General features: G+C 45.1%; 1 protein-coding gene and 2 non-coding genes across 3 annotated transcripts in view; all 3 read left to right on the plus strand.

Annotated features, from left to right (window-relative positions):
* The window catches only part of TENM4 (teneurin transmembrane protein 4), a 756,175-nt gene that overhangs the window by 712,085 nt on the left and 16,333 nt on the right, over positions 1–27,757 (plus strand). The window contains 4 exon segments of the mRNA XM_059708328.1: positions 13,628–13,800; positions 19,945–20,180; positions 24,400–24,696; positions 26,052–27,666. Coding sequence (XP_059564311.1) covers positions 13,628–13,800; positions 19,945–20,180; positions 24,400–24,696; positions 26,052–27,666 — 2,321 coding nt within the window.
* On the plus strand, positions 927–1,034 carry LOC132242357 (U6 spliceosomal RNA). Its single transcript, XR_009454563.1, has one exon. It is a non-coding gene; the product is annotated as a U6 spliceosomal RNA (small nuclear RNA).
* On the plus strand, positions 12,358–12,460 carry LOC132242379 (U6 spliceosomal RNA). Its single transcript, XR_009454582.1, has one exon. It is a non-coding gene; the product is annotated as a U6 spliceosomal RNA (small nuclear RNA).

Below are 27,757 nucleotides of genomic sequence, written 5' to 3' on the forward strand. Positions count from 1 at the left end.
TGCTTTGTATAAAATCGCATTCGGAATTCCAAAGTATCCACTAAATAGCATTACCCAGGAGTGGAAGATAAAAGCCCTAAAATAAAGATAGAAACTCATTTTTTTGAGATCCTACTATGTGTCAGGCTCTTTCCCATTTACTTTTCATAGCAACCTCAGGTGGTAGAATTTATCACCCACATTTTTTACAGGGGAACAGACTGAGGGACAGTGAGATTAGGTAACTCGTCTGTCAAAAATCACCATGAGTACATGGCAGAGCCAGAACACAAATCTGTATTCTTTTAACTACACTGACTGGGTTCACCTTAAGTTCTTTGTGACTCAGATAGAAATAGAATCTATTTATAGGGATAGTCTGAGGTTCAAAATTTCAAAGAGATAAAATATGGAAAATTCAATGTCTTACTCATCATAAGTACTCAAATGATATCTGCTGTGGTCGTTGTCATTATTAATTTTTATTATTATTATTATTATTATTATTATTATTAAATTACAAGCTGTATTAGTGACAGCACCAGTAATTGCAGAAATGTTGTTTGGGCATGAAAGATGTACCCAGGAGCAGCTTCAAGTAGGTGAATCAAAGGAGCAGACAAAGGTTGTAATTGCAGTTGGTAGGGAATTAGAGGTCAGACCAGAAGAGCAGGATCAAGTGGCACATCTCAGAGATCAGAACTAGGAAAGGGTCAGGTGTCTGAGAATATCCAAAATGGGCTGGGAAAAGGCATGCAGAGTGGATCAAAGAAAACTGGTCCAGCTCAGATTGTGAGCACAGGTGAGGGTACCAGATAGCTGTTCTCACTGGGTGATCGCTCTGTGATTCGGGCAGGCTGGCTGGCTTCCAGACACAGGTCTCAACCAGAAATAATGCCTGCTCTACCCTATTTCAGGGCCATTGTGAGAATCAGAAAAACTAAATAGTGCTCGCTTCGGCTGCACATATACTAAAAACTGGAACGATACAGAGAAGATTAGCATGGCCCCTGCGCAAGGATGATACGCAAATTCGTGAAGCGTTCCATATTTTAAAAAAAAGAAAAAAAAAACTAAATAAACCCTGAAAGTAAAAGTACTTCACAAACTATGAAGCTCCCAAGAAGTAAAGGTGTGATATTATTATCATTATGGTGTTTCTTAACATAAATTTGGACAGATTTTTCTTTTTTTTAATATATTTTTTATTTCAGAGAGGAAGGGAGAGGGGGAGAGAAAGAGAGATGGAAACATCAATGATGAGAATCATTGATTAGCTGCCTCCTGCACACCCCCCACAACCCAGGTACACACCCTGACCAGAAATCAAACTGTGACCTCCTGGTTCACAGGTTGATGCTCAGCCAGCTGGGCAGATTTGGACAGATTTTCCAAGGCACCATTGCTCTAGTGAATTTTCTACTTTTGGCTCCATGAGGCAGCTTAGTGAATTCCAATCCAAATGCTTTAATATTAAAAAAAAAAAAATCAGCCCAGGCTTGCCTGTGACATGGGCTATTACTGAAACCAGTTTTAAGTTGGCTTAATCGATCCTCTCAACAGATTAAATAATACATGTCACATAAATATCATACACTTCAGAGAAACTTGACTTAAAGAGTTCACAATTCTGAGGAATCAAGGTTAGTTTCCTTCCCTCAGCCCACAGATCTGCTGGTAGAAAACTTCAAAGGAATCTATAATGCAACCCTCATCTACAATATGTGGCATCATTCATTTCAGACTTGGCTCCTGGGTCAATGGCATTTGATGGCTAAGAAAATAGCCTGATGAGCATGAGGTTCCAAGACTGGCTTGCTGAGTGGGCAGGAGCAATCCGTTTCCCCAAGTTTCATAGGGGGAAGTGGCTCTGGTGTCCCCTGACAGCCCCTGTCATAGTTACACTAACATTAACTCCTATGAGACCTTAATTTATCTCTGTATCAAGCTTAGGGCTTGCCACCTATTAGGTGTACAGCAAGTATTTTATGAATGAAATATAAATCCAGAAGGGAAAGGAGATCAAGAAGGGAAGAGAAAATATGCTGTAGTTAGAAGGATACTAGATTCGAATCTCAGCTTCAGCACTGTCATTGCTCCCAGCAGGATCTAGAATTCAACTCAAAAGGTTCAAATGAAGAGCCTGGGGCTTCTGGGTTTTGCTGAGGATGTAAGAGCTAGAAAGAGCATTGTTCCTAGTCTTACCAAAAAAAAAAAAAAGTAAGCCAGACAAATGGCCAATTCATGAGTTTTCCTTAAACTCCTTCTCTGAGGCCAGAGGGCAATAAACTGAGGCAATCCAAGGGGCGACAGACTCCTGAAGAGAAAGACAAGATGGGAGCCCTCGCTTCCCTGGTAAGTGCAACCAGTTACCAGGAAGAAGAGTCCCGCTAGGCTAGCTGGTAAGTTTACAAATGCTAAGGGTATGAAACCCTTGGGGGCTGCAGAGACTGGAGGAGTCCACATTCGCTTCAGACCTTTCTCCTCAAACCCCTGTAGGTACTCTCAAGAAGAAGTGGAGAAAGATTTAAGAAAGTGTGCCTTGTATGCAAGTATACTTCGGGGAGGGGTACAGCAGTTGCTGAGGGAGGGACTCAAATATCTGCCTGCTCTACCCAGACTCTACGCACCTTCCTCCCACATGGAACAGAAGCCTTAATCTGTCGCAAGAAGGGCAGCTAACTCTATCCTACTTAGGCACTGGTGGAAACCCATTACAGCTGAATGAGGGAAGAAAACATTTTTTAAACTTCTTCTGGGAGGGTAGTAATCTGCAATGGGCTCAGAATTACAGCCTGAAAAGGGGCAGGGGCACTGAAGAGGTCGCACTGCTGAGACTCAGGGACACATGGGTATATAAGACTGAGATTTAATCAGAGCAATAGAGAGAGAAACAACAATGGTGAGAGCAAAGAGTCTAGGTGGAGCTCACCAGCCCCTACCACTAGCTAAAAAGCTAAACCCAACAGTGAAAAGCACAGTAGTATTGGGAAAAGATAAGAAATGGACAAGAGCATGGAAAGAGACCCTCTCTGAGAGGCAGCACAAAGAGGGAACCTAAAGCTGAGGATGGAGTTAACACTGAGGGGAGGGGGAAAGTTTAGCACCCTAAACCCAAGGTGGATAGCAGAATTTAAAGCCTGTGATGCACTAAGGTTAGCCATAGAAACAATAGACTTCAAAGCCAGTTCAAATCCTAAGTAAAGTAACTCCTGCAGCCATGCACCCACACTAAAATACTAGCAGAAGGAAACTCATACCCATCTTAAGGCATAAAACCTGTTACATCCATCTCTACTGTGCTAAACAAGATGTGACACTTTCAACAGAACATACAAAAAGGCAAAAAAAAAAAAAAAAAAAAAAAAAAAAAAGCACAACCCACTTCCAAGAGACAAAGTAATCAACAGAACCACACTCAGATATGACACAGAGGTTAAAACTTTTTTTCAGGGATTTTTAAACTATAATTATGTTAAAGGCCCTAATGGAAAAGGTGAACAAGATCAGATGGATACTTTCAGCAGAGAAATGGAAACTATAAGAGAGAATAAAATGGAAATACTAGAAATGAAAAACAGTAAAACAGTTACAGAGATGAAGAACTCCTAGGATGGGCTTATCAGTCGACTTGACACAGCTAAGGAAAGAAGATAGGTCTATAGAAATTACCCAGTTTCTCAAACAATAATCCTGATGTTGATCAACAAGACTGAACAAATTGCCCTATCAAAAGACTACTTTAGGTTCACTTTAGATTTAACAGAAATATCTACATATCTACATATTAGTGTCATTCATATCCTATCTAATAATAGAGAAACATGGTAATTAACCATAACTTCACATTGGCTAATCAGGGAGTTATGCAAATTAACTGCCAACCAAGATGGTGGCCGGCAGCCACGCAGCTAAAGCAAACAGGAGGCTTGCTTGCTCCAGTGACGGAGGAAGCAAAGGTTCCCCACCTGCCGCAGCCCAGCTCTGAGCTCCAGATGCAACAATTTTGCAATTATAGAAGCTAAACAAACCCAGAAATCCGCTTTCAGCCACCAGCGGGCTCATCAGAGCTTAGAGCGCCAGTGATGGCAACAGAGTTTCAATCATAGAAGCTAAACAAACCCAGGTACCTGCTTTCAGCCAGCCACAGCCTCAAAGCTGGAGCCAGCTCTCAGCTCCAGTGACAGCTATAGAAGATAAATAAATCCCAGAATATAAATAAATAAATAAATAAATAAATAAATAAATAAATAAATCAGAAAAAAAGGAGAGGCTGGGAGCTTCAGTTGCCCACCAGCCTGAAAACGACCCTCAGCCCCTCACCCAGACTGGCCAGAAACACCAGTGGGGACCTCCACCCTGAAAGGGGTGTGACCAGCTGCAAACAGCCATCATCCCCTCATCCAGGCTGGCCAGGCACCCAAGCAGGACCCCCACCCTGATCCGAGACACCCTTCAGGGCAAACCAGCCGGCCCCCACCCATGCACCAGGCCTCTATCCTATATAGTAAAAGGGTAATATGCAAACTGACCCTAACAGCAGAAGGACTGGGAATGACTGGTCACTATGACACACACTGACCACCAGGGGACAGACCCTCAATGTAGGAGCTGCCTTCTGGTGGTCAGTCGCTCTCACAGCAGGGAGCTCTGCTCAGCCACAAGCCAGGCTGATGGCTGCCAGTACAGCGGTGGTGGTGGGAGCCTCTCCTGCCTCCTCAGCAGCGCTAAGGATGTCCGACTGCAGTTTAGGTCTGCTCCCCGCTGGCAAGTGGGCATCCCCCAAGGGCTGCCAGCTACAGAGGGATGTCTGATTGCCAGTTTAGCCCAATCCCCCAGGGAGTAGGCCTAAGCCAGCAGGTGGTCATCCCCTGAGGGTTCCCAGACTGCAAGAGGGCACAGGCCAGGCTGAGGAACCCCCCCTCCCCCCCGAGTGCACAAATTTTTGTGCACTGGGCTTCTAGTCTACACTAATAAAAGAGAAACATGCAAATTAACTGTCACTCCACCACTCCACTACAGCCAATCAGAGTGACTATGCAAATTAACCCAACAAAGATGGCGGTTAATTTGCATATGCAGGCGTGGAGTGAAGACTGAAGATGACTAAAGATGGCGGTGGCCATGGAGCTGGAGCAAGCAGGAGGCTTGGGTTGCTCCCAGTGACAGAGGAAGCCAAGCTTCCCGCCGGCCCTGGGCTCCGCTCAAGGAGTGGCTGGGGGCCTGGGTCTCCAGGCTTCCAGCCTGCCCTGGGCTCCGCTTGAGGAGCTGGAAAAACAAAAAAGGAGGGGCTGGGAGCAGCCAGAACAGAGAAGCCAAGCCTCGCTGCTGCGGCCGGACCAAAGGCCTGGGTCCCAGGTGCTGAAGGAAAACCAGTGCCATCAGCCAGGGGAAGGAAGGCCTATTGCACGAATCTTCATGCAAGGGCCACTAGTTTATATATAATTCAAGTCATTTGAATGACAGCTTTTTTTTGGGATATCTGCTTGCAGTGATATAAGCTCCAACTGGTCAAGACCACATACATACAGCACCTATTTTGTTTTGTTTTATAACAGCTTTATTGAGATATAAAGCATCTATTTTTAATAACATAGCATCTATTTTTAAATAGCATTCAAAATTATAATTATAGTTCAAGTAAATTTGGACCTATTTTCAAAATAAACTGAAATTATAGCTACTATTGTATAGGCAAAATGACAAATCACTAAATATCCTACAAAAAGCCTTGAGACATATCTTTTTCTAATACTAAAAAAAGAAATACACTCTACCAAATTGAAAGGAAGTTGTGAAACAGAGACCAAATTATGAAAATAAAAGTTCAAGTCTTCAAAAATAAAAAGAAATTACCCAGACTGAAATACAAAGAGAAAAACCAGTGAAAAAATACAGAACTGGATATCCAAGAGCCAGGGGTCATATCAGCTGGTTTATTATTAATGGAAGTGGAATTTCAGGAGAAGAGAGAAAGAATAAGGCAAAAAAAAATATTTGAGGATTTGATGGTTGAGAACCAAGCCATAGACCCAAAAAGCTCAGAGAGACCAAGCAGAACACACACACACACACACACACACACACACACACACACACACACTCCTAGGCATATATTCAAATTGCTAAATACAAGAGAAAATATTGAGCAGCTGGGGGGGGGGCAGTGGGAGGGGAGTAAGGGGAAGGCATTTCATACAGAAGAACAAAGATAATAATTACACAGACTTCTCATCAGAAACCATGCAAGCTAGAAGACAAAAGTGCTGAAAATAAAGGGGAAAAAACCTGTCAACCTAGAATTCTACACCCAACAAAAATATATTTCAAATAAATAAATGTTATAGAGATATAAGCAAGGACAAGGGAACCAAGAAAGGATGGTAAGGCATCCAAGGCAGTAATAATAGTGAACAACCATGACCAACCATCAGGCTGAAGGGCAAAGCAGGGAAAGAATAGGATATTGTTACTGAATTCAGTGGGTGCTGTAACCATGGAAGAGAAGCCATCTGGTAGAAACAGTAATTGCAGATAGATACAGCCACTATTAGAAATACAGTAATGCCTGGCCGGTGTTGCTCAATGGTTGAGCATTGATCTAGGAACCAGGAAGTCACAGTACAATTCCCAGTGAGGGTACGTGCCCAGGTTGCAGGCTCAATCCCCAATAAGGGGCATGCAGGAGGCAGCCAATTGATGATTCTCTCTCATAATTGATGTTTCTCTCTCTCGCTCTCCCTTTCTCTCTGAAGTCAATAAAAACATATTTAAAAAACAAAAGAAACATAGTGCTGAAGGAGAAGGGGAAAAAGAAAAATTCTAGATCCCTAATTTCTTGGGCCAGTGCCTACCATTGACTGAATCCAACCAGAAGCAAGCCAGCAACAGGGCCCAGAGATGTAGTCTGTGAGGTTCAGCTCTTCTGGGCAGAGAAGGGCACTAAAAGGATCTGTGGGGTGAAAAGAGAATAACCAGGGCAGACACCTACTGGCTCTATGACATTGTATACCTGCCAGAGCCAGGATTCAGTCCCAGATCTACCTGAATCCTTTCTCCTAGATGCACTGCCTCAAGTACATCATCAGTGAGAGATAAGACCTATAGTGTGGGGTGAACCAGATCTTAGAAAACCTGAAGGCTAGATTTCATTGTTGGGACTTAATTCTATGGGAAATGGGCAACAAGTATTAGTTTTTATTGCAGAAGCCAAAATGTATCCTGTTAGAGGAACTAATAATGTAGTGACACCATCTATTATAATGACCTAAAACCAAGGGAACTCTCTGTGTGCATGGGCTGTTCTTGTTGATGATGGTGGTCATAGATGAAAAGCATAAAAATCAAATTCTTTATTTTCCAACCAAAAAAGTCCCAGTCAACAAAGGTTAGTATCAGAGAGGCAATTTGGCATTTTCCTCCACAGCTGCACAGAGTTCAGAGGTCTGAGATGTGAAGTATTGAGTGTGAAGAAGAAAGCCTTGCAGTGTGTGTGAAGATACTCTTTAGTGGTCCTCTTCTGAGATCCAAGTTCACGACAACTATATGAATCTTTTATGTGTTTTCTTTCCCTGTGTTTCAAAGATGCTTTGGGGAAATGGAGTGAAGAAAAGTCAGTAGAAAGAATTATGAAAAGCCAGTCATCTGGTCATCCCCATCATACCCCCTGAGTGGGGGCCGGCATCACAGAAGGGTCAGTACTGGTAACAGTAGTATCAAAGCAAAGTATCTTGAAGAGAAAGCTGTCAGTCTTCTTGACTTAGATTGCCAAACACAATATTTTCATTAACATAGTGGTGAACACGAAGGTTTTGATTTGAAACAGCATCATTCTTATGGGAAGCCTGATGAAGAAACACAGCCTGATTTTGAATCTATATTCCTCTGCTAGCTGTGTGATCTTATGCAAGTGATTTCTCCTCTCTGAGTCTCAGCTTCACCAATTGTGAAATGATGATAATAATACCTACCTCAAAAGATGGTAATAAGCGTGGTGCTTGGTACCTAAATGGTACCTGATGAATATTAGTGAACTTTCCCTTCCTCATAGGGAAGTGGGGAGTTAAAGGGGAGGAGTTCTTACTTATTCTCTGGAAAAAAAACAACATCTACCATTCATTCATTTATTCATCCAAGAAATATTTATTGAGCACCTTTTATATGCTGGGTGTTCTTCTAGGCACTGAGAATGCATACAGGGTCCCTTTCCTCACGGAGCTTATATTCTAGAGGGAAGAGACAGATAACAAATAAGTAAACACATAAACAATATAATATATATAATGAAGACAATAAAATAATGTGATAGAGATGGGAGGACCTATCTATTTCAGAAAGGGTGATCAGGAAAGGCATGAAGTGATAACATTTTAACTAAAGCATGAAAAATGAAAGGAACTAGCCATACCGAGATGGGAGAGAAGAGCATTCCCAGCCAGGGGAACAGTAAGTGAGAGCACCCCAAGCCTGGTTAGAGCTTGGTATGTTTGCAGAACAGAGCAGATGTGAAGGAATGCAGGAAGTATTGGAGGAGTTGGGTTCAAAGTGAAATCAAAAAGAGAGGCAGAAAGGAGCAAGTCTTTCAACCAACAACCATTCACATTATTAAGCATCTGCCAAGCACTCTTCTTAGTTCTGGGATGCATCAGTGACCACACAAAGTCCCTTCCCTCAGGAGGTTGACAGACTAGTGAAAGAAGCCTTGTTGGGTCCTGTGGGCCCGGGTAAGCATTGGCATTTCCTTTTAAATATGTTACCTTTTGATCTCCACAATCTCTGTCGAAGATAGGTATCCTTACCCTCATTTTATAGAGGAGAAAATAGAGGTTTCCAGAGGTTAGATTGCATAATCTGCCTGCAATAATGTCAGTGTGGTGAGGGTTGGTTATTAGCAGGAGAAACATCAATGATGAGAGAGAAGACAGAACACTTGCTTCTAGGAACACATGCTCTATAAGAAATGAAATGAATGAGCCAGTAGAGTCCCATTGCTGGCAGGAGGAGAGCCTGGATTCAAAGCCTGGACCGTCTGGCTCCAAGGACCTTCTATTCCCGCATCCTCACGCTCCTTCATTCCTCTTGGCTAGAAAGAAAGAATATTTGCCAGTACTTTAAGTAACTAAACCATCGTCCAGAAGTCACTTAATCATAGGACCAAGGTCAGGAGCAGCCTCTTGGAATCCAGAGAGTTCAGAGAACTGCCCCCCTGTCCCTTGTTGGGCAGCAGTGCCCCCCCCAACCCCCTGTCTCTTAGCAGCTGTGCAGCAGGAAGAGAAATGGCTCCATAGAGGGGGCCACAGGGCAACGGTGTCCAAGGTCTCGAGGATGGGCAGCTCCAGCCCTTCCCTGCAGAGGCAGAAGCAGGTGATCTGATGGGATAATCGCAGGTATCGATCAGGCAGCAGAGAGATCCAGTGGCATTTCTCAAGCTCTGGAAGGCACCGCAATGAATGAATAGGAGACAAGAAAATTCTATAAATTGGCTGTTCCATTTGATGTTCATTTAATTAAGACATTCAGTCCTTCTAATGGAAAATGTGAGGAGTGGAAATTACTGTTTTTCAGCCATCTCATATAAAATGAAAACCAGGTCTTGAAGGCATGGGGCCTTCTCATGGCATCTTCTTCAGGCTCGATTTAATTATGTGTTACAGGCTACCTTCAATAATAATTACAATTGTCTGCCTTTATGCAAAGCTTCTTTCTGTCTTGGGGATGAAAACTCTAGGGAGATGCCTACTGAGCTTGCTCAAGTACCATTTAATGTAAGCAGTTGTCTCCGTGTTCGTGCATTCAGCAGATGTTGATGATGCGCCTACTGTGTGCCAGGCCTCTGTCAGGTCCTGCAGGTGGCAGCGTGTGCATGAATCATGGTCCCCCTTCTCCAAAAGAGCAGGAAAGAGGCCCTGTGCTTCCAATTATGCATGGACTTACCTGTGCGACCAACATTCCCTGCCTGTCTTCTCTGTCCTGGTCCCAGTGCTGGGGAAGCAGAGAATGAACTGAGAGCCAGTCCTGCAGGGTCCCTTTGCTGGCAGGAGCTGGAATCCAGATTCCCAGCCTGGCTGGCTGATGCCACAGCCCTGCCCTGACTCGAGCACTCCCAGGCCTAAGCAGGAGGCAACTTGCACATCAGCTGCATCGATGCAGGGGACACATTCTATGACAGAGCTGTGCCAGTCTCCCCGGAGAGACCAGGGAGGGCTTTATGAGGTGGCATTTGAACAAGGAAGGCCTTGTTAGAAGTAGTATTAAAATGACATCTGACGCCTAATCAATAGTCTCTCTATCAATTCTTTATAAGACTGTAAATCTCCTTTTTAAGTGTCCTGCATTGTATAATAAAAAATTTTTTTAGCCAGTTAGGTCAGGAAAGTAGAGGGTTTGAGTAAGTAGTCTCATTAATAAAGAGCATATACATGGATAACAGGTATTCAAAGAACCAGAATGAATCAGTATCCATCCCATGAACTTCTTGGACTGTAATGGACCTTCCTGTTGATTTAAAAGATGAGAGCTCTGTTTACTCATAAGACAATGGTACAGTCAAGATGACCAAGGCTGAGCCAGTCTTAGAGAGTTTTGATTTGGGGCTCAAAAATGTGGGGTGCCGCCCTAACTGGTTTGGCTCAGTGGATAGAGCGTCGGCTTGCAGACTGAAGGGTCCCAGGTTTGATTCGGGTCAAGGGCATGTACCTTGGTTGCGGTCACATCCCCAGTGGGAGGTGTGTAGGAGGCAGCTGATCAATGTTTCTCTCTCATCGATGTTTCTAACTCTCTATTCCTCTCCCTTCCTCTCTGTAAAAAATCAAAAAAAAAAATATATATATATATATTTAAATACCTTTTGAGGTTTTTTAATATATTTTATTGATTTTTTACATTTGAAATGAACAAAACTTAAAAAAAAAAAAAAGACCGTACCCTTTTATGTAATGATGTTTACTTTGAATTTATATTAGTTCACACAAACACTCCATCCATGCTTTTGTTCCGGCCCTCCGGTCCAGTTTAAGAACCTATTGTGGCCCTCGAGTCAAAAAGTTTGCCCACCCCTGCTCTATCCACTAAGCCAAACTGGTCAGGGCTAAAATATATTTTTTAAATAAAAAAATGTGAGGTGCCCTAGACGTATTTTACTGACAAGGCCTGGAGATGGGTATTGGCAGGTGTCTGGTAATGAGACTCTTCTTTAAATGCCAGTAATTTACAAGGTCCTCCTCCCCAAGGTAGCTGTGGACACATGCTCCCTGTATGCCATCACAACACTTCTGATCATGAAAATAATCATGTAAATTATAGGAAGTGTTGGGAACATGAAACATACAAATAAGCAATTAAAATCACCTGCAGTTCTACTTCCAAGAGGTAACCATGCAAACATTGGTGTGACATTCCTTCCTGCTCCAATTTCCAGCAGCCTTAAAGGGTCAGAAAGAACACCAGCCTCTCCTAGAGGGAGGGAAGCAGAGTCCCAGGGAGTCTCCAGGTGAGAAGGGCCTTAGGGCAAACATTCCGGATCTTTGCCCCAGACTTGCCCTCCTTCCTAGCAGCAGTCTCGGAACGGCTCCCTTTCCCAGCTCCGAGAGGTGCTCAGCACCTCTGACACAGCCCAGGTCTCGGGCTACTCCACCAGGCCCTAAGCTTGACTGACCGTTTCTCACAAGAATCTGACTCGTACTTAGGAAGAAAAATGAGAAATCAGGACAGGAAATAGGTTTCTAAAGGTCCTTAACCACCTTTAGGAGCGCTGAAAGGACTGGTAACAGCCCCACAGCCTTGCCCCTACAAGCCCAGGCATGAGGTAGATGGTAGAAACCACTGTGTTGCCCGCCATCTTGGAAAGGGCTTCCATTCCCCTTCCTCATCCTCGGCAACAGAGATTCAGCTTTCCCAAAAAGTCTTGGGTCAAGGATTGATGAGTCATTAAACTTTACCAACACCTCCTCTGTGGCAGATTGTGCCAGGGACTGTCACCATTCAGTGTCAAGAACGTGGTCAGTACCCAGCACAGGGACAGAAAGAGATGGCAGGTGGCAGAATCCATGCAGCACCCACATCTGACCTTGGGCAGCAAGTGGCTCGGAGAATTCCTGCCTGGCCTCATTCCCCAAGCCTCCTCTGAAACCACATGAGCTGTAGGACCCAGGGATCAGGGCAGGAAGCCAGGCCCAGCTAAAGGAATCACAGAACAACCAGCATGGCTGAACTTTTGGCCTTTCACTTCACCACTGTTAAAACCCTCCGGGACCCAGGGGCGAGCTTTACTCCAGTAATAAAGGCAAAGCATGAAACAAAGTCCAGTGGGAGACCCAGAGTACATGGGGGAGACACATGTGGATGAACCCATGCTGCAAGCTTGAGCAGGAGTGGGAATCAGAAATATTGGTAGCACATTTACTGAAATTGGAACGATAGATAAAGATTAGCATGGCCCCTGCAGAAGGATGGCATGCAGATTCATGAAGCAAAGTATATATTGACATCTGGATGAAGAAGTTTTTCCCCATTCACACACAAGTGCAAAAAGGCTATTGAAACCTACCTTTTTACACTTCAGCCTCCCCTAATTAAAAATAATCACTCACATGTTAATAGCCTACTCTCTGCCATCTTCCAGCCACTCTACAGCAGGTAGGTGAGCACAAAATGGATACTTGCAAATAGACAGGACAGACATGCTCACTGGAGACAGAGAAGCAAGTGGTAGCTTGGAAGCAGATAGATCAAAGTTTGAATTTTGACTCCACCCACTTACCTGTGTGACCTTGAGCAGGTGACTTCACTTTTCTGAGCCTCAATTCCTGAGCCTCCTCCAAAAGGAAGATATTATATACCTGTTTAGACTAGTTGTGAGGTTTAAATGAAAGACTGTATGAAAAGGCACCATACCTGGTATGTTGGAGGTGTTCAATGATGGTAGGTATTTCTTTTATTATTATCAGGAGAATGGGGAAACAAAGTAAGATGCAATTATAATGCTTCAGATGGACCACACCAGAGCAAAGCTGTGAGTTGTGAGAGCTGCAGATCCATAGATGCTTGGTGCCAGATATGGAATCTAGATGGGAAGAGATTTCAAGTGCCTATCTGTTTGGCCTGCTTATGTGGCAGCAGAGTCCTGGTGTGGATTCCGAGTCCCCTTTTCCCAGGATCTATAGCTTCCTGGGAAGCCCCATCTTAGTATTGTTTTTATAAAATCTGTATAGCAGTTCTTGGGGGGTTAGACAGGGTATTCAAGCATCGGGTTTGCCCACCTCAGCTATGGGAGTCCCCAGCTTTGAGACTGGGTCAGCATATGGTTACATCATCTCTACCTTCATGGGTGAATATTCATTTATAGCTACGGGCACATCCACGTGTCCTTCATGGTAATCCTGGGAGGTAGGCAGGAGAGGACTTATCCTCTCCACTTTATGGAATTAAGAAAATAAGACTCATAGAGGTAAGTCATTTGCCTGCAGTCGGTATCAGCAAGGGTTGCCTTATCCTGAAAATGATGTGTAAGGAGATGGAGGAGACATGGAAATGCATCTAAACAGAAGGAAAAGCAGAACACGCAAAAACTGTGGCATGAGGTAGAACGTGCCAAGTCCCAGCTCTAATACCATTATATTCCTGTTACTCAGAACTACGCCTTGGTTTTCAGGTATGACAGCTTTGGCCGCCTGACAAACGTGACCTTCCCTACTGGCCAGGTGAGCAGTTTCCGAAGTGATACAGACAGCTCAGTGCATGTCCAGGTAGAGACCTCCAGCAAAGATGATGTCACCATAACCACCAACCTGTCTGCCTCAGGTGCCTTCTATACACTCCTGCAAGGTAAGCCAGGTGGGGGCTGGGGGACTTTGAGGCAGAGGGGTGAGGAGACCCATTTGGAAAAGGATAACACAAGAAACCAGCTGCTAAAAAGCTTTACAACTGGTCTCCCTCTGTATTGCCACCTAATCTGCAAAACACACCAGCCTGAGTCCTATAAATTCTCTCCCTGAAGCCTCAGAGTAATATTTCATCTCTCATCCCATTATCATCAGAACAAAGGGTAGAGAATCCATTAGTTCCTAATCGAGGTGACCTCACTGTTCTGCCATTCTAATGGCTCTCAGATTAAAGACTCACTCTCACTCGGGTGCAGGCAAGGACGAAGGACAGAATAATTACACCTAATTATGAAAGGGATTTGGGCGTGGAGGAGCCCTTCCTGAAGCTCAGGTGAGAATGGTTTGTGCCTCTGCTGAGAGTCCATGGAGAGGAGACCCTTCCTGTCTGCATCCATCATGTAATCCCTGATATGATTTGATCTTTTAGCTTCAGCTAAATCATGTCGATGAAACATTGCTGTGAACTGTCTTCCACAATTGTTCTCAGGGGATGTGGTGACTTAGAGTGGAGCTTGCAGCTTTGCTGGACTTAGTAAGCATTTTTTTAAAAAGGCAGCACAGGAAAAGGCTCGCTTGGCCTGCACGACCCCCCTCAACCCCACAGGGCTTTTTGTTTTGTGTTTTTTAATATATTTTTACTGATTTCAGAGAGAGGAAGGGAGAGGGAGGGAGGGATAGAAACATCAATGATGAGAGAGAAACATGGATTGGCTACTTCCTACATGGGGATCGAGCCTGCAACCCAGGCATGTGCCCTGACCAGGAATTGAACCGTGACCTCCTGGTTCATGGGTCGACACTCAACCACAGAGCCACACCAGCTGGCAAACCTCATGGCTTTTTGTACTCCCAAAAGCTTTGACACAAAGTATTGAAAAGGACCTTGGGCTGGGTGTCAGACATCCAAATTCTAGTTCTCACTCTGCCACATCACCATGGCCCTCAATTTTCTTCTCTGGGAAAAGAAAGCAGGTTGAAGCCACACCCAATGGTGTGGGGCAGCACCCCGAGCAGGAGTTCCAGGGTAGACAGACTGGGACCCCTGTGCTTGCTGAGCCAGTTCCTACCTGTGTGACCTGGATGGAGTCCATCTTCTCTGAGCCTCCGTTTCTGCGTCTGGGACATGGAACTGACTTGCAATGCCTGACTCAGGGTTGCTCAGACCCTCTCTTTAGACAATATCCATAAAGTGGCCAGCATGGGTCAAGCATATAGTATTGCTCAGTAAGTACTTGTCCAGTCTATTAACTAATTAATTAAGAAGTAGTTGAATTTGATTCGCCATTAGAAAATAATTGTATATTTTCACAACCATTTTTACTCCCAAATGAAGTCCCTATGCCTTTAAACAAAAACGTCAAAGAACATGCTAAGAAATGAAACTAGGCCACCAACTTAGACCATACACAAGAACAAACTCAAAATGTATTAAAGACTTACATGTAAGTCACAAAACCATAAAAATCCTAGAAGAAAACATAGGCAGTACAATGTCAGACATTTCTCATAACAATGTTCTTGCTGATATATTTCCTCGGGCAATAGAAACAAAGGAAAAAAATAAACAGATGGGACTACACCAAACTAAAAAGCTTTTGCACAGCAAAAGAAATCATCAACAAAATGAAAATGGAACCCACTGTATGGGAAAACATATTTGGCAATGATACATCTGATAAGGGGTTAATTTCCAAAATATATAAAGAACTCGTACAACTCAACACTAGGAAGACAAACAACCCAATTAAAAAATGGACAAAGGACCTAACAGATACTTCTCCAAGGGGACATACAGGTGGCTAAGAGACATGAAAAAAATGCTCAATGTCACTAATCATCAGAGAGATGCAAATTAAAACTATTATGAGATATCACCTCACACCTGTCAGAATGGCTACCATCAATAAATCAACAAATGACAAATGCTGGCGAGGATGTAGAGAAAAAGGAACACTTGTGCACTGCTAGTGAAAATACAGACTGGTACAGCCACTGTGGAAAACAGTCTGGAGTTTCCTCAAAAAATTAAAAATGGAACTCCCATTTGACCCAGTGATCCCACTTTTAGGAATATATCTGAAGAAACCTGAAACACTAATTCGAAAGAATATATGCACTCCTATGTTCATTGCAGCATTATTCACAATAGCCAAGATTTGGAAGTAGCCCAAGTGCCCATCAGTAGATGAGTGGATAAAAAAGCTGTGGTACATTTATACAATGGAATTCTACTAGGCCATAAAAAAAAAAAAAAAAAAACCAGAAATCTTACCTTTTGCAAAAGGATAGATAGACCTGGAGATTTTTAGGCTAAGTGAAATAAACCACTCAGAGAAAGACAAATACCATATGATCTCACTTATATGTGGAATCTAACAAACAAAATAGAAACAGAGGCATGGATACATGGAACAGACTGACAGTTGTCACAGGGGAAGGGGATTGGGGGAGTGGATGAAAGAAGATAAAGGGATTAAGCAAATAATGTGTGTGTGTGTGTGTGTGTGTGTGTGTGTGTGTGTGTGTGTGTACACAGAGACAACAGTGTGGTGATAGCCAGAGGGAAAGGGAAAGGGTAGGTAGAGGTAGGCAAGTGTGTGTGGCGGGGGAAACAGGGACAAAAAGAGATTTTGCTTGGAGCGATGGGTGCACAACACATTGTGCAGAAGATGTTTTGTTGAGTTGTGCACTTGAAACCTGGATGCTTTTGTGGACCAATCTCACCCCAGTAAATTCAATTAAAAAAAAAAAACCTCAAAGAACAATAGCAGTTCTCAAAGAAAGAGAAACCAAACCCTAGAGTTTCTTCCCCACCAAGCACCTGCAGCCCTGGGTTGGGCCACACCCCAGTGTGATGCTCTCACTGGGTGGTTACCCAGAGAAGGTACCAGTGCCGAGCCAGCCAGGCTTCTGCCTGACGAGGGACAGCAAGGCCACTCATTACTCAGACACCTTGTCCTTCAGGCCCCCTTTTCTTCCCTGTGGTTAAGACTTGTCTCACCCGTTCCATACCTCTAAGCTGACTTTGAGCAATTTTCTTAAAAGTTAATGCAGGCTTTCTTATATTTGGCAACTTTTTTTTTTTTTTTTGAAATTCAAAAGTGCCATCAAAAAGGTTTTAAAAGGCACCATCAATTTAATAACAACTTTTCAGGTTGGGGGATGGGCTGGAGGGAGACCCACCTCCTGAAATGCATATAAGGACTTAAGACACATTGCAATTTCAGAGACAGTGCCATGTGAAAAGGAAACGTACATACTGGACCCCAGGAGACGTGGTGCCTGTGTTCCCTCTTTGGTACCTCTGCCAAGCTCCCCTTCCTCCGTTCACACCAGGCCCAGATGCTCAGTTCTGCAGCCGCCTCAGTAGTCTCTGTAAAAAGCGCTTTCGGTTTCATCTCACATCTGAACACTGGGCAGAAACAGGAAGGAGCTGCTAATGAGCAGCAGCCTTGGGAAGTCACAGCTCACATTAAATGGGGGTCATTGAGATGGGGCTCTGCAGACGCTGTTCCACCCAGAGTCACCATTAATGGACGTATGTGGATTCGGGAGGAAGCAGCTTTATAAAAGATAAATTGACACAGGCTTTTTCACTGTTCAAAGGAAGTAAAATACAGATTGTCGGTGAATGATGCATAGCGAGTTTGAGGCAGATTTTAGGATTCTGTGTGTGAGAGAGAAAATGGAGAGGGGAGGAAACAGGGGAGGGAGAGAGACCCGTTTGATGCTATTCTAGCAGGGAAGATTCAGTGAGGGTTTCCTACAAAAACAGCATCCTTATTGCTTGTCAGAGCCCAGAATATATCTAGTTCAGTCCAGCAAATGTTTACTAAGCACGTGCCATAAAAGTGGTAGTGATAACTAACATTTTGGTGCACTTATTGGTATGAACTATATTTTTTAGTGTTTTACATCCATAGTCCTATTTAATCCTCAAAATAACCAGATGAAGTAGGCATTACTAATATCTCCCTTTTTCCAAATAAAGGACCATGGTCATACTGGAAAAGTTCACTCTGACAGGTGTGTGAAATGGGGTAGTGGAGACAGAGATGACGCGATGCATGGCAGTGGCCGGCACAGTGCCAGGCACATAAAACGAGTAATAGCCACAGTTTCTATGACACTTACTATACGCCAGGTACTCATCTCACTTGATCCTGTGAGGTAAGAGTACAGTTATTGCCCCAGTGTGCAGATGAAACAAGGACATGAGAGGCCAAGGAATTAGCCCCTGGTCTTACAGCAGGAGAGTGGCAGCGCTGGGACTTGAACTCAGGTAGCCTGACTCCAAAACCCTTGATCTTAATCTCAATGCAGAGTGCCTCTCACCGTAGGCACTGAGGTATTTGAGAATTTGGTGATTAACAGGTGGGCGAACCCTACATCCCTCAGCCACCAAGACCACCAATGAAACACAGAGAGAGGTGAAGGGGCATATGGGGGAGGCATTCATTCTAACCAGAGATACAGAGGAAGCTTCTGCGAAGAGAGCACAGTGAAGCAGAGCCTCTAAGGAAGGACTTGGGCTACCATTTATTGAAGAGAGGGCCAGTGCAGACAGAGGCAAAGGCGGAGAAGGGACAAGAGGTGGGAGAGTGCAGTATAAGGTCAGAGATGTTCATTCCATTTTTAGAAGAGAATTCCGTGTGCATTTCACAGCTGAAATTGACTTTTTTCTCCAGAAGCACCTTTTAGCTACAGATCTGAATTAAAATGTTTCAACCAAATATAAAACTTCAAAATCGTATCTATTTTTTAAATTACTGTTATATATATAGCTGCTCCATGACTTATGATGGGGTTGCATCCCAATAAACCCATTGTAAGTTGAAAATATCATATCCTAGGTCGAAAATTCATTTAGTACACCTAGCCTACCAAACACCATGGCTTAGCCTAGCCTAGTTTAAATGTACTCACAACACTTACATTAGCTTCAGTTGGGCAAAATCATCAAACACAAAGCCTTATTTTATTATAAAGTATTGAATATCATGTAGAATATTGCTTTTATACCATCATAAAGCTGGAAAATCATAAGTAGAACCATTACAAGTCAGGGACCATCTGTAATGTATATATATATACGACAATAGTTTAAAACATATATACATACATATGTTTTATTCAAACATATATGTTTTAAATCATATATATGTTTTAAATCACAAATATATTTGGCATTCTGTCAGTGATTTAAGTTTTGGAGTTATTTTTCACCTTGTTATAAAGAACACTGTTACCCTAGTTTACATCAAGAGCCTTAAAAATGTTCACCCTTCATTCTACTAATATTTCTAGGAATCTGTTTTGATTAAATAACCCACAACGAATACATTGACTTACCAAAAACTATATTTCTTCAAGTGCCATAAAATTCACCCTTTGAAAGTATGCAGTTTGTTCACTGGTTTTTAGTATATGTACAAAATTATGCAACTATTACTGTTACCTAATTCTAGAAAAATTTTATCACTCCCAAAAAGAAACCCTTACCCTTTAGCAGTCACTGTCCATTCCCCTTCCCCTCACTAATTTACTTTCTCTATGAATTGGCCTGTCCTGGACATTTCACATAAATGGATTCAGCATACAAGGCCTTTAGTGTCTGACTTCTTTCACTTAGCTTAATGTTTAAAATATATTTATTTGCAGTGTTACATGTAATTATGAAAACTGGCGATAATTAGAAATCTATTTGAAGCTTGGTTAAATAAATTATTTTCATACAACGGAATACTGCTCATTCATTAGTAAAATCTTTCATGAAAAATATTCAACAATATAATACAATCATCAGTGAAAAACTATAAGCCACATTTTATACTCTGACTAGATTAGGTAATATCCTAAAAATCTAGGACACTACCATCATATTTACAGTGGATTTGGGGGGGAGGGGGCTGGGGGGGGGGTGGAGGTATTGAGATTGTGGCTGTTGTCCATATATTTTCCTCGTTTTCTTTAATAATAATGTTTTGTTTCTATAGTCAGAAAAATAAACACATTTTAAATCCACACCCCTGCCTCCCTCCGTCCTTGTCCCTCCTGAGCAGTCTGCCCCTCTCCTCTCCCTCAGACCAGGTCCGGAACAGCTACTACATCGGGGCAGATGGCTCTCTGCGGCTGCTGCTGGCCAATGGCATGGAGGTGGCCCTGCAGACTGAGCCCCACCTGCTGGCCGGCACTGTCAACCCCACCGTGGGCAAGAGGAACGTCACGCTGCCCATCGACAACGGCCTCAACCTGGTGGAGTGGCGGCAGCGCAAGGAGCAGGCACGGGGCCAGGTCACCGTCTTCGGGCGCCGGCTGCGGGTGAGCAGGACCTCCAGGCAGGTCTCCGCCTCTGGAGGCCGAGTCCTGGGGCGGGGTGGGCGGGAGCGGGGAGAATGAGAAGGAACCTGGAGAACTGTGTTCCGTTCCTGAAACTGTCGCTGGGGTAGAAAGTTTTCCTGGGCGCTGAGTTTCCTCATCTGCAAAACAGGGAAAGTAAGGCAGGCAACTCATGTATTTAGCATCTTCTTGTCCATCTTTTCTTTTCTTTTTTAATGTGTAAAGTTTTACATATGTCTCCTTTTTCCCGAATTGACCCCTCCCCCCAGCCATTCCCACCCCAGGCAAGCCCCCACCGCCCCAGTGTCTGTGTCCATTAGTTATGCTAATATGCAGGCATACAAGTCCTTTGGTTGCTCTCTAACCGCCCCCCCCCATCTCCCCTGCCATTGCCCATCAGCAGATGAGTGGATTAAAAAGCTGTGGTACATCTACACAATGAAATACTATGCTGCTATAAAAAAGAAAGAACTTTTACCATTTGCAACAGCATGGATGGAACTGGAGAGCATTATGCTAAGCGAAATAAGCCAGTCGGAGAAAGATAAATACCACCTGACCTCACTCATATGTGGGATATAATGATCAACATAATTTGATGATCAAGAATAGATCTTGTCCATCTTTGCAGTTGTTACCTGTGGCAAGATTACTGGCTTTGGTGTTAGTCAGGCCTGAGTTGGATTTCCAGCTTCTGTTATTTCTTGAATGAATCAGGGCAAATCCATGATCTCTTAAAGCCTTGATTTCATGATCTGTAAAATGAAGATAAAACCAAATTTATACATTGCTACAAAGATCAGAAAAAACATATCAAGTGCCTCATACAGAGCCTGGTCATAATAAGTAGTCAGTCACGCCTGCTTGTGTTGTTGCTGTTAGTGCTATTCTTATTACTAGTATAGTTATTATGTTGCTGATATGTCTGAAAATTCCGTTTAGCTGTTTGGAACCTAAGCCATATCCTCCCCCTTTTCAGGCAGTTATTCTTTCTAAATGAACAAAATGACCCCCACCGTACAGGTCACCGCCAACAGGCTGGCATCTATGGTCTGGCATCTCAGAGTGCTTTGCAGAGCAGGTTCCCCTGAACCAGCCCTTCCTCGGCCTCACTGCCAGGTGTCCATAGTGTGGCTTCTGGCCTCAGTGCCCGATTGCCCAGCCCCTCCCGCTTCAGAAGGAAGGTGATTCCCATCACTAGCCCTGGCTCTCAGCACAGTACCTCAGAGACCACAGGTGCTCTGTAGAGACTTGCTGAGCTGAGTCACAAATTCCTGACTCCTCAAAACCGCAGAAGGATCCTCACGCAGCGCAGCTGAGGCTGTCTTGTCCCCCTGCCCTTCAGCAAAGGAAGTTCATTGAAGTACCCCTTTCAAACACAGGGCACCCGAGTTCCAGAGAGAAAAGGGATTTTCCCAGACTCACATCGCTGGGTGGTGGTAAGGACTAGAGCAGTGGATCTCAACCTTCTGGCCCTTTAAATACAGTTCCTCATGTTGTGACCCAACCATAAATAAAATTATTTTCATTGCTACTGCATGATTGTAATGTTGCTACTGTTATGAATCGCAATGTAAATATCTGATATGCAGGATGGTCTTAGGCAACCCCTGTGAAAGGGTTGTTCGACCGCCAAAGGGGCCGAGACCCACCGGTTGAGAACCGCTGGACTAGAGAGTAGGCACCCTGTCTCATAGCTAAATTCTCACAACAGATACAGAAACATTAAGGGAAATAGCCAAGATCACACCACTAGAGCCAGAAAGCCAGGCTTCCTGTCTTCTCTCAACAGCCAAGAATCTAGCAACAGTCTGATGTGGGAAACAGCCTTTCACCCCTTCCCTAAGAAAGGCCCCTGTCTTTGTTTTCTGTGGCCTCACTGAGCGCCTGTCTAAATTCTCCTGCAACTCCTCATGAACATTTGAGGCGGTGTGCTAAATGGGGAGTTTGACCTGGGCCATGGGTAGCCTTGAGCAATTCCTCTGAGCCTGAGATTCTTCTGCAGAAGCCAGATAATAGATTTGATATAGACCTCACCAGGCGCTGGGAGACCCCAGGTGCTCCATAAGTGGCAGCAATTAGTGCTCATAGGATTTCCTCTCTCCAGGTGAACTGGACCCAAAGTTTCCCAGGCTTGAGTTGGTTCCTCTCCCAGCCTGAGATTAACGGCACTCCGGTGAGGCGTCCGCATCTCCTCGTCCTCCCAATATAAATGGCCACCCACAGTGGCGGCACGTGGAATTAGAATGTTAGCCGGGTGCGCCTCTCCATAATGGAGCTCGTTTTTTATATGACTGGGAACTTTTTTAATAAAGAAAGATGTAAAATAATCTCATTGCCGCCACTGCCAAGCACAGGAAGCATTAGGCAGTTCCCCAGTGAGCTGCTTAATTCAATTTTATTAATTTTGCCACGGAGGTATAGCTCCCCTTCACTAGGGGTCCTCTAGGGGGTGAGGGGGCAGCTGGCTGGGTGGCAGCATCTTGGGGCATCACAGGGGACCTTCCACATGATGCTGTAAAAGGGCTCCATCGTTGTTGGTGGTGCAGACCCGGCATCTTCCTTTATGCTCTCGGCAAAGCACACAGCTTCAGCCTCCAATGCCTCATATTTTTCATGGGAATTGTCTGCCACACTGTTTTTGCTTCTTCAATTGTATTTGATTACCCCTGGGAAGGCAACCTTATTATAACCAGGCCATTCGCAGCTGAAGTCGTCTCAGCATCATCATTATAAATCCTTATTTCCTACGCCTTAGAATTTGTTTGGGGAGGAGGGAGAGACACACATGTCTCTACTTCCTCTGAGAATGACCATGATCATTTGCTGTCATTTAGTGGAAATAATCGCAACCATTAATTCAGTACTTTCTGTGTGCCCAGCACTCCACTAGGTAATTTACTTAGATTTCTTCAATCCTCTCAACAGTCCTTTGTTTTACAGAGGGAGAAATTGAGACACAGAGAGGGAAAGACACTTGCCCAGGGTCATACAGAAGAGTTGGTCACAGATGAGGCCAGAGTCCTGGCCTTAATCCCTAGACCTGAGCCCTGTTTTACCACACGGGGCCCCGGAGGGCCTTTCATGACCTCAGTCCACATGTGCTGTTTTGCATCAGGTGACCTACCTTGTCTGCTTGCTTGTTGGGTCTTCCTTACTGCTCGTCAAATTTAACCAGTGACTAATGCAAGAGTGAGACAATATACCCAAATGTACCCAGACTCCAATTAGAGGAAATCCACATTTTAGCTTCAGAGTACCTCGCAGTGTTTCATGGGTAACGGGTACCAAATATAGAAAGAGGACTCCGAAGTATATTTCTTCATTAAAATATGAAAAACCCTGACATCCTGCTACCCTTGTGGGAGCCCTGTATTTCTGACTCTGAAAGGAAATCTAATCGTGTGATGACCTAGTGGCCCAAGTGGAGATCACACAAGGGGCTCTGATGCTGGGGACAAGAGCAGACGTTCCAAAGCTAGGACTGTGTCCTCAAGTGGCCCAAGGCCATCAAAGCCAGCCCAGATTCAAACCCACACAGCCCCTCCTGCCCCCAGGGCATCCAGGAAGAAAAAGAAACCTGGGGAGCTGACCAGGGTAAGCAAGAAGCCCTAATTGTGGTGAGAGAGGGCAGGAGAGATCCCAGCAGGGAAGGGAGGTCCAAAGCCCCAATAAGAGTGGGACTCTTAGAGGACCACTGAGCATGTGTGGGCACCTTGCAGTGGAGACCATCAAACCCAGACCCAGTCATACCAGCCACGGGATCTGGAGCATGCCCTTTATGTCCCTGAGCTCTTGTTTTCTCAGGTCAAACACTAGCACAGTGCCTGGCACATCATGAATGGTGTCAGGCATTGATTTGCTGGGCCCACAGGGCCTCTCCCTTTTTAGGAGGGAGTCAAGGATCTGCCCACCATCCTTATTAGAAGAATCACATTAGGAAATTATGTGAGTCATCTTCAGTGACAGCTACTGTTTGCTCAGCACCTGCACCATCCTTATCCTCACAATAGTCCTATGGAATTGGCATTATTATTCCCATTTTACAGATGAGAAAACTTCACAGAGCTCACAAGTGACAGAGCCAGGACCCCAACCCGTGTTGACACCCACGACCTGTGTTGCCTCCTCTATTCAGGAGCTTCTCAGACCCAAGTTCTCAGCATCCAGATTAACCTTCTCCTTCCTACCCCTTCTCCAGGTTCACAATCGGAACCTACTCTCTCTGGACTTTGACCGTGTGACGCGCACGGAGAAGATCTATGACGACCACCGCAAATTCACCCTCCGGATCCTGTACGACCAGGCAGGGCGGCCCAGCCTCTGGTCACCCAGCAGCAGGCTCAATGGCGTCAATGTGACATACTCCCCGAGGGGCCACATTGCCGGCATCCAGAGGGGCATCATGTCTGAGAGGATGGAGTATGACCAGACGGGCCGCATCACATCCAGGATCTTTGCTGATGGGAAGACATGGAGCTATACGTACTTGGAAAAGGCAGGTGTCTGTTGCCCTCCATCACTGACCTTGCCGAGTAGAGGGCCAAGCCCAGTCTGTTGACCTTGATAGGTTAGGTCTGACCCCTGTGGTCTCCAAAAGGAAATGTTCAGGAAAATCTGAAGGAGAGGGCCAGGGGGTCCCGAGAGGATTCCTTCAGGATGGATCATGGTGATGTCATGGCAGGTGGGGGGCGGGGAGGGGTTCTAGGGCAGGAGAATGTGAAAGTTGTGTGTGATAAACTAGAGCTGGGAACAGGATCAAATGCCATCTCGACTTACAGAGCAAGATTCAGGGTCCCAGAACAGGCAGAGATCTGCTCCCAGGTCTAGGGCACATGGGGTGATCTGGTCGCGGAGGACAAAGCAGAAGCCTAAGGATCAATACCTAAGCAGGAAATACTTAATCCTGAGCTTCAAGGGGTATCAGTGGCCTTGGTAAATCCCTTCTGTTTCAGGTCAGGATTCATTTCATCCCAAGGGTGAAGAATCAGAAAGGGCCTGAAATCAAAAATTGATTCCAAAGAGGAGAAAATGGTAACTTTGGTGCCTAGTTCCTGCTAGGCTGCTGACTTATTCCTGAAATAGAGTCTGTACTTCATGGCCCAGTCTTGGTACCCAGATCTTTACTATGTTTCCTACTCCTGGTTATCCCTCCAGAGCCCAGGCTCTGCTTGCTCTGTGGCCAGCCTCCCCTGCTCTATGCTGGGTGAGCATCTCTGAGAGCAATGCTCTGTGCTAGTGCTAAGAGAGACCTTGGAGGTCATCCAGCATACTGAAAAAGCTAGGGCCACACAATGAATGTTGTTAGAAGCCAGGTGTCCCTATTCCCATATGGCCTGTTACTATATAAACAATTGTGCAAGGCCTTAAATGCCTTTATCAGACATCGTCTTTATCCTGTAGGCCACAGGGAGTCAAAAGAAGTTGTTTAGCAGTGAGTAGACATTATCAGACTCTATTTTAGGCAAAGAATTCTTGTTTGAGTAGGAAGATTGATTTCAGAAGGAAGCCAGGAGAGAAGATGCTGCAAATACTTTAGGCCAGTGCGCCCACCTTTGTCACAAGCCATCACATACTAAAGTCATCATTTTTGTACTACCCAAAGGGGCAAATTGACAAGGCTTCTCACGGGGCCCCATGCCCTGCCAGGCCAAGGGATGAAAACAACACTTATCTGATCATATCTGTACCCCATTGCAGTGTCTTATGGAAATATCTGGTCTGGGCATAATTTAGGAGATCCACCAGTTTCCTTGGCCTTTCATTGCTTTCCTTAAGTCTTGGGCAGGCACAAAGACCTCCCCTTCCTCCCCACCACCCTGCTCTCATCTCTTGGTTCTCCTTTCCCTCCAGTCCATGGTGCTGCTCCTCCACAGCCAGCGGCAGTATATCTTTGAGTTTGACAAGAACGACCGCCTCTCCTCCGTGACAATGCCCAACGTGGCCCGGCAGACATTAGAGACCATTCGCTCAGTGGGCTACTACAGGAACATCTACCAGCCCCCTGAGAGCAATGCCTTCGTCATCCAGGACTTCACTGAGGACGGGCACCTCCTCCACACCTTCTACTTGGGCACTGGCCGCAGGGTAATATACAAGTATGGCAAGCTGTCTAAGCTAGCCGAGATGCTGTACGACACCACCAAGGTGAGCTTCACCTATGATGAGACAGCCGGCATGCTGAAGACCATCAACCTACAGAACGAGGGCTTCACCTGCACCATCCGCTACCGTCAAATCGGGCCCCTGATCGACCGCCAGATCTTCCGCTTCACCGAGGAGGGCATGGTCAATGCTCGTTTTGACTACAACTATGACAACAGTTTCCGGGTGACCAGCATGCAGGCTGTGATCAATGAGACCCCACTGCCCATCGATCTTTATCGCTATGATGATGTGTCAGGCAAGACAGAGCAGTTCGGGAAGTTTGGTGTCATCTACTATGACATTAACCAAATCATCACCACAGCGGTCATGACCCACACCAAGCACTTTGATGCGTACGGGCGGATGAAGGAAGTGCAATACGAGATTTTCCGCTCGCTCATGTACTGGATGACCGTCCAATATGATAACATGGGGCGAGTAGTGAAGAAGGAGCTGAAGGTGGGACCCTATGCCAACACTACCCGCTATTCCTATGAGTACGATGCTGACGGCCAGCTACAGACTGTCTCCATCAATGACAAGCCGCTCTGGAGATATAGCTATGACCTCAATGGGAACTTGCACTTACTGAGCCCTGGGAACAGCGCACGGCTCACCCCACTAAGGTACGACCACCGCGACCGCATCACTAGGCTAGGTGACGTGCAATACAAGATGGACGAGGATGGCTTCCTGAGGCAGCGAGGTGCTGATGTCTTTGAGTACAACTCAGCTGGCCTGCTCACCAAGGCCTACAACCGGGCTGGTGGCTGGAGTGTCAGGTACCGCTACGATGGCCTGGGGAGGCGAGTGTCTAGTAAGAGCAGCCAGGGCCACCACCTGCAGTTCTTCTATGCAGATCTGACCAACCCCACCAAGGTCACCCACCTCTACAACCACTCCAGCTCTGAGATCACATCCCTCTACTATGACCTGCAAGGGCACCTCTTTGCCATGGAGCTGAGCAGCGGTGATGAGTTTTACATAGCTTGTGACAACATTGGGACCCCTCTTGCTGTCTTCAGTGGAACAGGATTGATGATCAAGCAGGTTCTTTACACGGCCTATGGGGAGATCTACATGGACACCAATCCCAACTTCCAGATCATCATTGGCTACCACGGTGGCCTCTATGATCCACTCACCAAGCTCGTCCACATGGGCCGACGGGACTATGATGTGCTGGCTGGCCGCTGGACTAGCCCAGACCATGAACTGTGGAAGCACCTTAGTAGCAGCAACATCATGCCTTTTAATCTCTATATGTTCAAAAACAACAACCCCATCAGCAACTCTCAGGACATCAAGTGCTTCATGACAGGTGAGGATCGGGGCTCATTCAGAGGGCAGGGGCCGGTCATCTCTTCCTCTTGTCTGGTTGTTGACACAACAGTCATCCTTGAGAAAGCTGT

The sequence above is a fragment of the Myotis daubentonii genome, chromosome 9, assembly GCF_963259705.1.
Source record: "Myotis daubentonii chromosome 9, mMyoDau2.1, whole genome shotgun sequence".
Classification (NCBI taxonomy): domain Eukaryota; kingdom Metazoa; phylum Chordata; class Mammalia; order Chiroptera; family Vespertilionidae; genus Myotis; species Myotis daubentonii.